At 35.3% G+C, this 14,340-nt stretch overlaps 1 protein-coding gene across 1 annotated transcript in view; it reads left to right on the forward strand.

Annotated features, from left to right (window-relative positions):
- The window catches only part of LOC118196852 (glycerophosphocholine cholinephosphodiesterase ENPP6-like), a 765,277-nt gene that overhangs the window by 683,117 nt on the left and 67,820 nt on the right, over nucleotides 1-14,340 (forward strand). Inside the window, exon 6 of the mRNA XM_085827482.1 lies at nucleotides 10,723-10,832. Coding sequence (XP_085683608.1) covers nucleotides 10,723-10,832 — 110 coding nt within the window. The remainder of the gene's footprint in view (nucleotides 1-10,722; nucleotides 10,833-14,340) is intronic.

A 14,340-nucleotide genomic window follows, 5' to 3' on the forward strand; every position in this document is an offset into this window, starting at 1 on the left:
CATGCGTACGTACAGACGTCATAAAATATCTTTTAAATCCTTTTTGCAACCAGTTTTGAGAAAATGAGTCCTTTATTCTGTTCTTACCCACAGACGGCACGCAGAAACATCATTAAATTGTATTCTATAGCGGTCAAAATGGATATTTTCGTTCAAATATGATGCCCGAAAATTTTCATGATTACCGTACTTCCTGTACTTCATACAAGGAAGTAAAAATGGTGAATCCTTGTACACGCAAACCGCAGTTTTAAAGTGCATATACCTTAATGATGTTTGAGTTTACTATTGTGTGCTCCGCATTTTTTCACATAAGAATTCTTCTGAACTTCAGTTATAAAACGAAAAATTTGTTTTGATTGCCTTTTTCTCGGCACCTTTAACCGTTTTTTTATTTTCAAGTGTATTTTCTTTATTTATTCAATTTAATATTCAGCATGTCAAATAAAATATAAACATCACAATATACTTTCCTTTTCACTCTTCGCTTGAATTTCTTTTAATCCCGCCTGCATCTTCTTTCTCTGGTTATTTTGTTAAAAACATATATTCGATTTTTTTACAGGAAGATTTGCTCCACTTTATTCCAGAGTTCATTTTCGAAGAGTCTGAGTGTAAAGTCGATACTACATTCAAAACCAAATAACTTGGAAGACTATAATACTTAACAAACTCTGCTTCTATTTTTAACTCTCTATAGCAAACACTTCGTGTATTATTTCAAATTTTATTTTTATCATACATAACAAACTCTTCGTCTATTTTAAAACCTTGCTTAAATCGAAGGGTTTTCCTTTCTTTTATTACGAGAAATAAAACCACGTATGTTGTCTGTATTCATCGTTTGACATGGGAATGCATCAGCCTCATTTTATATGCATCGAAAAGAACGCATAGCCAAATTCTGTTATTTGTTTATTAAATTATCTATCTAATCCTGAAATAATGAATAAGTAGCTCTAGGTTAGTAGAGTGAAAACGATCCCAATTTCGAGGACGATTGTTTGCACTCAAACTCCTTGAGGTAGAAAACAGCACTTGGCTTCTGGCCATTTTTGCTGACTTACTTTTCTTAAAATATTACTTTCTTCGTATGTTTTGTTTCTTTTCCAGCTCGGGATGTTTGTTTTGTACGATACCACTCCCTGTTGATGCAGAGGGGGAAATGAGTTGGTAAAGGAGAGGTAAATATTGATTCGCATGGAATGTGTATCATTAAACTTCGTTCTGGGAAATGTTCACAAGTATGCACAGGACGACAAAACACTAAAATGCTTTTCTACAGAAATGTTTGCTAGAGTTCTATACCTTTGTCAAGTATACTGGCAACAGTAGAATTTACTTTATAAACTTTATCGATATTTCAGCTGCTTTTAAAGTTATTTAAAAATACACTGATAAAATAAGTTGAATAAAACCTTGTTGTAAAAACGTGGATTTTTTTAATTTGGCTCAGGTAATTTACCAAAATTTTGCTTATTTTTTCATCTTTGTTTGAAGGGGAATAGGTTTCCTTAATCCCTAACATAAAGGAACTAACAGACTACTTTCAATCAGTTTCATTTATTGTTGAGAATGTTGCACAATATACTAGAAAGCCCGACGGTCACACGAAATGACCGCTGTTCTAGATATTATAAATTGTAATTTAAATTATTTGTGCAAAGGTGTCTGCTAATGCAAACTGAATTACCCAGGGCAGGCGGCGAGGACGCCCCTTTGCTTACTGCCCCACGGGGTTTCCCCCTTCTAATTGCTTAAAGTAGAGTGGAATGAAGTAAACCACTGGCGGTGCATTTCTTAAAAGCCACCGCTAGCTCAATAAATAAAGGCGATTTAAATAATAAAATGTTAATTCACATGTCGAAGATCTCTTTGTACACAACATTTCTTGTGTAGATCTTTCCATAATTTTTAGGCTCGCCTTGCAGAGGACCATCCATTATTTTTAATTTTACGTCCGTTCTTTCACGAACTCTTGAACAAGCAACATAAAGTTGACCGGGTCCAAATGCAGGCTCAGGTAAAAAAATGGTAAGCTTAAGCTTTTGGCCCTGAGACTTATGGATGGTCATAGCAAAGGCAAATTTTACAGGAAATTGTCTACGTCTCAATTGAAACGGTAACCCTGTGCCGTGGCAACTTCACCCCATTGGCAAAAAAACAATAAACGCAAGAAACCAATAAACTATCGGCCACAAACACTTAAGCCGCATATATGTAAGATCATTTCTTGTTGAGAATATTACACTTGGCAGTTTTGCAGATTTATATACAGTAGCAATTAATGCAGCCTCACTAGATAATCCTTCACTAGATCAGTGGTCGGCAAACCATGACTCGTGAGCCAAATGTGGCCCACAAAATAGTACATGCGGGTCCGCGCGCTTAAAAGCAAGAAAATCTTGAAAATACGACACAAAGCCCGTCAAATTTTACAGAATCATGAAAACAACTGAAAACCATATCCACTAATGTTATTCCTAGAATTTTTTTTCCCCCCGATGTCGTCGTTTTGATTATACACTGCGCAAAAAAAAAAAAAAAAAAAAAAAAGTCTCCCGTTCTACTGGGCCAGTTGACGAAATTCAAATTGCGTTTTCCATATCTCGAAAGCGGTTACAGCTGAAAACATCGCGGATGATAACGTCGCGGAGAAAACAACGCAAGTCGAAAACGTCGTGCTACAAAACATCGTGGGAGAAAACATCGCAGTCCTAAAACATCGTGGTACAAAACATCGTCGTCGAAAATAAAGCGATTCAAAAACTTCGCAATTTAAAAACATCGTCGTTGAAAATATCGTGGTAAAAAATAAAGTATCTACAAATCATCGCTTGACGATTACACCGCAGACATGCTTTTTTCATACATGCTTTTCTCAAACATGCGTTAATAACTGTAAATGGATATTCCCATAATGATTTGTGAGCGCAAAATGGAAAGAAGGATCATTTTTACTTTCACATTTTTTTATTAACTAATAAAATTTTTTGAAAAAGTAAGAAGGAAACTTAAGCATAGCAAATTAATGCAACTTATAGCAATTAATAGAATTTTAAACCGACATAGTTAACTAACAAAGGCCATTAATAAATAATTTTTTATAAAGTTTTTACTGGTAATTTTTCGTGGAAAGTATAATCTATAAGTTGCATTTAATTTTCTATGCTTAAGTTTCCTTCTTACTTTTTCAGAAAAAATTTATTAGTTAATAAAAAATGAGAAAGTAAAAATTATCCTTCTTTACATTTTGCGCTCACAAATCTTTATGGGAATATTCATTTACAGTTATTAAAGCATGTATGGAAAAAGCATGTCTACGATGTTATCGTCATGCGATGATTTGTAGATACTTTATTTTTTACCACGATATTTTCGACGACGATGTTTTTAAACTGCGAAGTTTTTGAACCGCTTTATTTTCGATGACGATATTTTGTACCACGATGTTTTAGGACTGCGATGTTTTCTCTTTGCGATGATTTCTCCCACGATGTTTTGTAGCACGATGTTTTCGCCTTGCGTTGTTTTCTCCGCGACGTTTTCGTCCGCGATGTTTTTGCCGCGATGTTATCGGGGGACACCCTCGAAAGCGCGACTTGGGATATATATTGGATTTATATATAGCTTTGTTCTAACACAGGTATTTTGACACAAAATCGGACTTTTTCTGAAATAGCATAACAATTTTTTGATATATTTCGATTTTACGATTCAAATTATGCCTAGATATTAAATTTTTTAATTTTTGGTGAGAAATGGGAAATTTGTGGAGGAATTTAAAAATGTCTCTTGGCGAATTTTTTTTCAGTTTGCGCCAAAAATAATTCACTCGGCAAACTTCTTAATTTATAGTAACACATTTTCTTTTCCTTTTTCCTCATTGTCCACGAACGGAAAAAAAGTCATCGTTCCTTACTTTCAAATAATTTTAACAAAGTGCGTAAACCACATTTTCATTATTATCGCTTATAATAAATACGCCAAATTTCAAACCGCGCCAAATGTAAATTCACGTATATATTAGGAAATTTTGAATAAAAAACTCTAATTTTTTGCAGGTATGCTTAAAAATACATCTACTTAAAATGAGGTTAAAAGTTTTGTAGATTTTGTAGGACAATACAAAATGTTTTTTGAAAAATTTTAAAAAATATTTTAAAATACAAATTTTAATAATAAATAATTATAAATCTGCGAATCATATTTGGATTAAGCTTAAATTTCGACTTCTGAAAGAATGAATCAAGTAAGTTTAATAAAAAAAAAGAGATACTAATAAATATATAAAAAATTCAATTAACATTGAGGAGCTGAAATTTTGAGAGCTAATTTTTAAAAACTACTCGTGCGATTTTTACAAAACTTAGCAGTTTGGCATAATTTGAGTCGGTATATTCGAAATATGAAAAAACATTGGCATGCCATTTCAGAAAAAGTCCAATTTTGGGTTAAAATACCTATATTAGAACAACTCTCTATATAAATCTAACACATATCCTAAGTCGCACTTTCGTTTAAAATATGAGAGATAAGTTTTTCTAACTAGGTTTCAGAAATAAGAAAGCGACGTTAGCCTTTGTTAAAGAAACCTCTTAATGCTGCTGTAACAGAACTAAAATTTATTCCCTTTATAATATTGACATTGGAAACTTAGAAATCCAATTGCTGGATTTAAAAAACAAAGAATTATGGAACTCAAATTCTGAACTTCTTAGCGCTGGTTTAGAAACACTGGAGAAGAACAAATATGAGTTTAGTTGACAGCACACGTGGTCTACTTTGAAAGACCTGGAGAAGGAAGATATGTTGATTTTCAACGCATAGAATAGTATTCCCGACTCGTATAATCAACTGAAAAAATTAGCGTTTACTGTTCTTTCCTTATTCGTGTCTACATATTCATACGAACAATCATTTTCAAACATGAATTTTATTAAGACTAAATTGAGAAGTCGTCTTATTGATGAGAACTTGGAATCATGCTTAAAATTAAAAACAACAGCATAGAAACCTGAGTTACACAAATTTTCCAAGGAGATGCAAGGCCATTGTTTGCATTACTCTTTGTTCTCATTATCATGATTTAAGTTTTTGGATACCTTACCATTTTATTTTATCAATAAATAGTACTCTTGTTTTGTGTAGTATCAAATTTTATGAGTCATACCTATATCGTTTAACTAAGATTTAAAAAGTGAAGTATTAATTTAATTTTATGAAGTGTTGTGGAGTAAAAATAAAATGTGGTGTTGAGAATTAAAAATCTGATGTGTACACCAAGTGACTTCCTTGTACGGAATATTAAATTATACGCATTTTTTCTCGCATTTCATTTAAATTTATTGGATTGAATTAAATCTACTTCGCCCACAACGCATAAACCACAACAGAATAAATGCATTCTTTTAAATTCTCTCTAATTTGTTTACCATAGCGACACTCTGGCTCTAGGTTCACTTAACAGTATTATATTTCGTCCATGTTATAACTCAGAATGCACAAAATTTATATCATTTAAAGAATTATCTAATCGTTCCCCCGTGTTCTATTCAAATACTATAATAAATCTAGAACGATGTATAAAAGAAATTAAGCAAACAAAACAAAAAACGAAACAGTTTTTTCACAGACGATTGAGTATTTCTCATCCAATTAATTCAGTTCTCACTTCGCGACAAAGCAGAAATACATAAAAACTCAAAATATCTGTATTAAAAATTACGAAGGAAATCTTAAACACTTATTTCCTCGAAAAAATTCCAGAAAGGATTAAGCATGATTTAATTCGCAATAATAAATGAAGGCGTTATCTTTGTTGTTACGAAGCTAAGTTTCTCTAGATTGGCAAAAAATCCACTACCCTGCTGTTTCAAATGTAAACAAGCAATGGCCGACATGGCAAAAATTCTTAGGCTTAGCGGGACTTAAATAACTTTTAAATTGTTCATAATTCTAAAATTATTGCATACAGATTTCCTAAAGGCATAAAAACCTTAACCGGAAGATAAGAACAACATAATTCTATCATTTTTAAAGCAAAAAATGTACATTTTACAAACATATAAGAGTAAAGAAACTGAGATCACTGAGTAACAGAGTGGATATATATATAAATATATTTATATACGTTTGGTGCGGCCTATCGCAACCAAAATACGAGGTGCACATCTACTTGTTATAGCAGTCCCATATACAAAATTTCAACGTTCTGAGGCTACTCATTTTTGAGTTATACGAGATACGTACGTACGTTCGTACAGACGCCACAAAAAATTCTGTTCAGAATTCATTTTAAAGCAATTTTATAATTTTTTTTTTTTTTTTTTTTTTTTTTTTTTTTTTTTTTAGGAAAAGAGTCTTTTATTCTGTCCTTACGTACAGATATCACTCAAAAACATCGCTAAATTGCATTCGATAGCGGTCAAAATGGGATGTTTTCGTTGAAATATGCTGCCTGAATCTTTTCGCGATTACAATACTTCCTTTTTACTTCGTACAAGGAAGTAAAAAAACAGGTATGTTTAAATGGTTTGGACATATAGAGAAGATGAACGAAAGATAACGAGTATACAAGACAAATCTGGATGGGACTGTTGGAAGGAGGTTGACCTCAGAGAACATACAGGGGTTGGACAAAAATACGGAAACACCTTTAAAAAAACATGTTACTTTGCTTAATATGGTGTAGGAAACCCGTTGGCATAGAAAACAGCTTGCAGTCTTCTCGGAATGGATAAATACAGTTCCTGTATGCTTGCTAAGGGAATATTATACCATTCTTCCTGCAAAACGGTGGCAACTTCAGATAACGAGAACGCACTTTCCGTTCCAATGTAGACCACAAAGGTTCGATAATATTCAGGTTTGGTGACTGTGGTGGCCAGGGGAGATGGGACAACTCATCCTCGTGCTCAGAAAACCAGTCCTGGACAATGTGAGCTGTGTGAACAGGGGCTTTGTCGTCTTGGAAGACACCATCACCATCGGGGAACAAAGTTTGTACCATGGGATGAACTTGATCGACCAAAATGTTCACATAAATGTTGGCAGTCATGTGCCCTGACACAGTTATCAAGGGGCTAGCAGAAAACCACGATATGGCTGCCCAAACCATAACAGAACCCCCGCCATGTTTCAGTCTTGGCAACAAGCAGTCTGTATTATAGGCTTGAGATGGCGTTCTCCAGACGTAAACTCGGCCAGAAGTGGGAAACAATGTGAAAGAAGACTCGTCAGACCATATTACTCGCTTCCACTGCTCTATAGTCCAGGCTTTATGACTTAAACACCACCTTTTTCTGTTACGGGCATTAGCATCACTGATGAGTGGCTTCTCGATTGCAGCACGGCCAGCAATTCCCTGTTTATGAAGGTCCGTTCTAATTGTTTTGGTACTCACAGAGTTCGGTAACACAACATTTATTTCAGCAGTAACTTTTGCAGCTGTGGTTTTCTTATTTTTTGTCACAATTGCCCTTAATGATCGTCTGTCACGATTACTCAGGACACACTTTCGTCCGCGCTGTAATTTAGCAGATGATGTTTTTCCGCTTTTCAAATATGCGGAACAAATCTTCGATACAGTACCTCTTGAAACACTAAACACCTCGGCTACCTTGCTTACGGAAGCACCTACCATACGTGCAGCAACAATTTGCCCACGTTCGAAGTCTGTTAACTCTGACATAATGCAATGACAACCTCACATAACAGTACTCCGACAACAACTGAACTGTTTAGCACATTTACGAAGTTGTATAGGTGAGGTGGCGTCAGTAGTGAAAAACGCCAGCGCCACCTACATATTTCATTAAAATCAATCTTTTTTTTCAAACATGCATTTCACAAGGTGTTTCCATATTTTTGTCCATCCACTGTACGTTGATCAGATTGAGGACGTTCTTAGTACAAGAACGTTCTTAGCTTCAGCTTGTTGGAGAAGAATAAAAAGCTGAAACGAAGCAAGACTTGCCAGACATGCAATAAAAACACCAGCATTTGAGATAAGCATGCGATTTTCACTATAAGACGGAAATTACGATTTTAATAAGTTCTTGAATGAAATTTTATTATTTTTTTTTTTTTAGTCCAAAGGGGCAATTTGCCCAGAAGGGCTAGTAATTTCGTTTGGGCATTTTGCGATGGTTCGCTATGAACGGAGTTTCACTTTTCAGATTGTTGGCCACAAAAATATATCACCCTGTATTATGCTTAAAGAAATTAAATAATGAAGCATCTGCATGAATGTATGCATGTTTCTCGCATTGTGATAAAATTACGATACCAAGAGCCATCAAGATTTGAATACCATACGTCTCCACCCGAAAATGGGCATCTAGAAGACGGAATTTGTTTTATTATCTACTTCATATTTTGTAAAGCATTTATGAGTTTTTGATTAAGAAACTCAACGATTTCAAAGAGAGCAATTGCAACACTGTACGGGGGGGGGGGATTATCTTCAGCGCTCGAGACTGTGTGTATCGGAAGTTCTAAAGATATACTCTTTTTAAATTATTTTGCGATATTGCTGTTGGATTGAAGTTTATGGTTTAAGTGCGAAGAACTTGATATTTAATAAATAAAGGTAATAATATACAAAAGGTTAAAAAAAAAAAAAACCTTTTTTCGTAATTTAAAATTTGAAAAGATTTCCGATTTTTTATTTATTAAACCAAAGGAGCTTTTTCCCTGAAGAACTATTGTTTTCGTTTCACGATTTTGCGTTGAAAACTTTAAAAGGCTGTATCACTTTTCAAATCGTTGACACCAAATACTATCGCCCTGTATTATATTTGAAGAAATTAAATGATGAAGAATCTGCATAAATGTATGTATGTTTGTCACACTGTGATAAAAGAACGGTACCTAGAGCCATCCAATTTTGCATGGCGTAATCGTACTACGAATATGGGTATCTGAAAGCGCAAATTTGAAATTTGGAATTTGTTTTATTGATCGATTTCCTATTTTGTGAAATTTTAATGAATTTTTGATTAAGAAACTCGACGACTTAAAAGCGAGTAATGACAACACTCTACAGGAGGGAAAAAACTTTTTATCTCCAATCCGCGGAACTGTGTATCGGAAATTCTAAAGATAGGCTCATTTTAAAATTATTTTGCGACATTGCTGTTTAACTGAATTTTGTAGTTTAAGTGCAAAGAACATGATATTTAATAAATAAAGGTAACACACGAAACGTTAAAAAAACGCCCCTTTGGACGGGATTTAAAATCTGAAACATTTCAGATTTTTTAATATTCATTATTTTTCATTTATTTGTATATACGTAGCGTATTCGGAAACTAAGTACTGTTTCATTCTAGCGCCGTCGCAGCGCAGTGGCAGGCGTCCCGCGCATGCGCACTAGTCTTTCTTGTTCACTGACTTTCAATTGTCGCCATTTTGGTTGCTCTATGTTGTGTTTTCAGTTTGCTGTGCACATTCAAAATGTTTAAGACAATTAGTTCTCCCGCTGACTGTGAGATTCGTGCCGTGATTAAATCTTTGAACGCGAGGAATGTTAAACCGGCCGAAATTTATCGTCAAGTGACAGAAGTTTACGGTGAATACGCGATAAGTGAAGGAATGGTGAGAAAGTGGATAAGAATGTTTAATGCAGGTCCGAACAAATGTCTACGCCGAGGCTCGGAGTAGTCGGCCTTCATCGGCTTTACCAAATCATCGATGATTTGGTAAAGAAAGTTGATGAAGCAATTCATGAGAACAGACGCTTCACAATGACAACTCTTTCAGAGGCATTTCCACAAATTTCACGTACTGTTTTGTTCGAAATTGTGTCTGACCGCTCGAATTATCACAAACTGTGTTCCCGATGGGTTCCAAAAATGCTCACTGATGTTCACAAAACAAAGCGACTTGGTAGTGCCCTGACATTTCTCACGCGGTACAGTGATGAGGGAGAAAACTTTTTAAACCAAATTGTGACAGGTGATGAAACTTGGGTGTGTCATTTCACACCAGAATCGAAACAACAATCGACACACTCATTCTCCGAAAAAACAAAAGTTCAAAGTGACAAAGTCATCACAAAAAATCACGTGCACTGTCTTCTGAGATCGGAAAGGCGTTTTGCTTACTGAATTTCTTCCCAGAGGTGAAACCATTAATGCGGTACGATATTGTGAGACTTTAACAAAACTAAGGCGTGCCATTCAAAACAAACGAAGAGGAATGCTCAGTAAAGGAATTCTGTTGCTCCATGACAATGCTCGGCCCCATACTGCTGGTGTCACTCAATCGTTAATTCGACAGTTTCATTGGGAGGAGTTCGATCAACCGGCGTACAGTACGGACTTGGCGCCGTCCGACTATCACTTGTTCCTGCACATGAAGCGCGAGCTTGGTGGCAATCGCTTTGGATCTGACGATGACACGAAAAATGCTGTGGAGTCGTGGTTATCGAAACTGGCGGGAAGTTTCTTTGACGATGGTATACAAAAACTGGTCACCCGCTGTGACAAGTGTTTGATTATTGGCGGAAACTATGTTGAAAAATAGTTTAAGATATGTATTTTCATGTAAAAATAAAATTGGATTCGAAAAAATTGTTTTACTTCTTTTTTTTTTTTTTTTTTTTTTTTTTTTTTTTTTTTTTTTTTCAAAACTGTACTTGGTTTTCGAATACACCTCGTATGTATATTTTCATTTATTTGTATACGTGTTAAATTAAATGTTTACAATTTTTTTCAGGTCATAAATATGGTCCTAATTCGCATGAACTGAAACAGGCAATCAAAAATATAGACAGTATTCTTGATTTAGCACAAAAGGAAATGGTTTTGCGAGGACTCACCAATAAGGTATTTCTTGTTTGCTTATTTAGATGATAATCTTAATTATTATAAAATGAAGAGTCTGTTAGTGAGCATATGACTTCGTTGCACTGTGCAAAGACGGTAGCACCTAGTACCATAGAACTTTGATTACACATAGTCCTGCTCAAGAATATGTGCATCTTGAAACCCGAATTTTGAATTTCGAATTCATTTTTTATTTTGTATATATTTTTCCACTTCCAGACACAATACTTTGTCATTACATAATTTAAAATTTCTTATCATTATAAATGCAAATACGTTTCTTTTAAATTGTCTGCCACTTCTGTATTTTAAATATTGAATTTTTTTCCAATTTTTAGAAATGTTGCCACACAATGTGCAATAACTCTACGAATGTTAACATATATCATTGGAAGAAACCCTCACATCAACCTCATAAGATTTTTATCTTTTACCATATGATTTGAACTACATTTTATCCTGGTCAACCTGCTGCTAGAGCATTTTTCAGTCATTTTTGCCTGGACATTTTAAAATCATTTCTCCATGCTTCATCAGCATTTTCAGGTTCATTCCATCAATTGACTTGATACAGTGTGTTTATGCATCTTGAATTTTATTCACCATTTGTATGGCGCATAATAACCCTCGAGGTTATGTGCCATTTAAAAATCAACCAACCAACCAGTGTGAAAACACTGCAAAAGTTATTTGTAAATTATCAATGATAAAAAAAAAAAAGCTAGAGATCTCAAAAAATATATATTGTGTACTCGGCGCTTTTTAAACTCATTAACACTTGAGCGCCACGCGTATTTCTTAGGCAATCCCGTTCAGGCCACGCGCGCCGCTTAAAAGCGCTGGTATTGTAGGGCCAGGGATTTTTACAGCAGTTGAAGGTAGTTTACGTTTGGAACGTGATTCCTATAGGCATTCATTCAACACGCTACGCGCCAAATATGTTTTGTTTTCTTTGTTTTTTTTTTTTTTTTTTTTTTTTTTTTTTTTTTTTTTTTTTTGAGGGGGGGGGCCAACTAGATAACATTTTATCTAAATAAATTCGTGGCCGGTGTTCCCTTTACAATAAACCAGTTCATTGCAGTTCTTGGCCCCGTGCAGACAAAAATTTTATTTAACCCTAAGCTTCAAAATGTCAGTTCGAGAGTGTGAAACCGATAGCAGCAGTGAAATTATTCTTGCTAGAAAACTGCCCAGAGAGAATGTATTTTTATTATCTTCTGACGACGAGGAGGAGATTGTTGGAGAATGGCATGGCCCGAAAATGGCGGCCTAAATGGAAAGTCTAGTGTCAGCCACAGATGGCTGACGCGGCCTAAACAAAATGTCTAGTGTCAGCCACAGATGGCTGACGCGGCCTAAACGGAAAGTCTAGTGTCAGCCACAGATGGCTGACGCGGCCTAAACGGAAAGTCTAGTGTCAGCCACAGATGGCTGACGCGGCCTAAACGGAAAGTCTAGTGTCAGCCACAGATGGCTGACGCGGCCTAAACGGAAAGTCTAGTGTCAGCCACAGATGGCTGACGCGGCCTAAACAGAAAGTCTAGTGTCAGCCACAGATGGCTGACGCGGCCTAAACAGAAAGTCTAGTGTCAGCCACAGATGGCTGACGCGGCCTAAACAGAAAGTCTAGTGTCAGCCACAGATGGCTGACGCGGCCTAAACAGAAAGTCTAGTGTCAGCCACAGATGGCTGACGCGGCTTAAACGGAAAGTCTAGTGTCAGCCACAGATGGCTGACGCGGCCTAAACGGAAAGTCTAGTGTCAGCCACAGATGGCTGACGCGGCCTAAACAGAAAGTCTAGTGTCAGCCACAAATGGCTGACGTGGCGCTCAACGTGTTAATAAACTCAGCCTCTGATTATGCTCAAATTTCCGGGAACCAAAACCGATACATACTAATCAAAAGAAAAAAGCCCGTTTATTAAACTCATCTCCGCCGCTTATTAAAATCATACTGGCGAAATTCTGATTCTTTAGTGGCAGAATATCCTAATTGTACTTATCAAAGCTTTTCGTAGTTCATTCATTGAACATGTTGTGGACCCTGATTTTATTGTTCAGGCAAGTAGCACTTCAATAAAACTCGTTTGGCCGAACTCTTCTAACCGCAGTCCATATTCATGTGCGACGTCATAGTCAGAATTCTTAGACTGTAATCTACTCTACAGTTGTAGAATTTTCTTATCGTATGCTTAATAAAAAACATTTCTCCAGCATCAGTCTAAATAAGTAATGGTCTCTTCTCGAATGACAGGAAGTGAAAGTGCAAATTCTGTATCCCGTCTCTTAAGGTTTCAACGCTCAAATTTCTCCGCTTCTTATAGATACATTATATTCATAGAGAGTTATAATGCTTATGCAATTAAGCATCAACGTACATTAAGTGTCTTTAAATGCAAAGGAAATGGTAACTGCGGACTGCTGATAAAGCATGAAAAACATTGGTGATGCTTGTAATCATGAAGTGACAAATCGACTAAACAGACAAAGGGCAATCTTTCTGCTGGCTAGCTAGAAACGTAAATTTTAATCTTTGAATAAATCATGTGAAGTATTTATTTTAAAATTTTGTTTGTGCGCTTAACTTGTCGAAATGCCAAGCGGAAAGACTTAAACTGAAGAATGAAGAAAGTGTTAAAAGATTTTAATGTGTTTGGTTACTGTAGCCAGTACTTTATTTAAACTGGAAATTTCCTAAACAGCACTGGACTAATAAAAAATGCAAATGTCTCAAGGAAGCGTAGACAAAAGATTGAAAGTCGAGAGACGTTGAAATTGCTTTTTTAGAAAGGTTTAAAACTGTAAAGCTAAAAGAACTTTTATTTCTAGAGCTTTTTTTTTTTTTATTAATTCGCTAAATTCTAGGAGAAAATTTTATATCGATTGACATAGGGCTCGTATGTTGTAGAAAGTGAAATCCATCATTATTCATCATAAATTGCATGGTGAGAAGGGGAAAACGGGTCATCATGTTGCTGATAAACTGGATATAAGCCGTTAGTTAGGCTGTTAAATAAATGCAAGCCACACGAAATTTATTACACGCACGAAACTGGATTGCGTTACAGAGCATTATGAGATACAGAAATTAATATTTAAATATGAAAGTTTAGTTTAAGAAACTGAAGGAATAACTTCAGTTTCTTAAACATTTAGTTTAAGAAACTGAAGGAATAACTGTGTTATTAACTTGCAATAGAGACCCAGCAATTTGGAAAATAACACTGGACAATTGCAAAAGCAGAAAACTTCGGTGCTTGAAAAGGAGTCAAACATTTACTTCTAATTTACACTTGAGAAAAATTTATTTTTTTCGTGTTACTCAAAATTATTCCCTTAAGATCCTTTAAACACCATTTTCAGCATCTTAATTTTATAAGGTACTATTTTTTTAGTTCAAACAAAAGGAATAGGCATAGTCCTAGGAATAATCATAGTTCTAGAAATAGACATAGTCCTAGAAATAGGATAAGCATAGGACTAGGAATAGGCACAGTCCTAGTACTAG

Source organism: Stegodyphus dumicola, chromosome 12 (genome assembly GCF_044657685.1).
Source record: "Stegodyphus dumicola isolate Sdum_Otavi_A_Nest chromosome 12, ASM4465768v1".
Lineage (NCBI taxonomy): Eukaryota > Metazoa > Arthropoda > Arachnida > Araneae > Eresidae > Stegodyphus > Stegodyphus dumicola.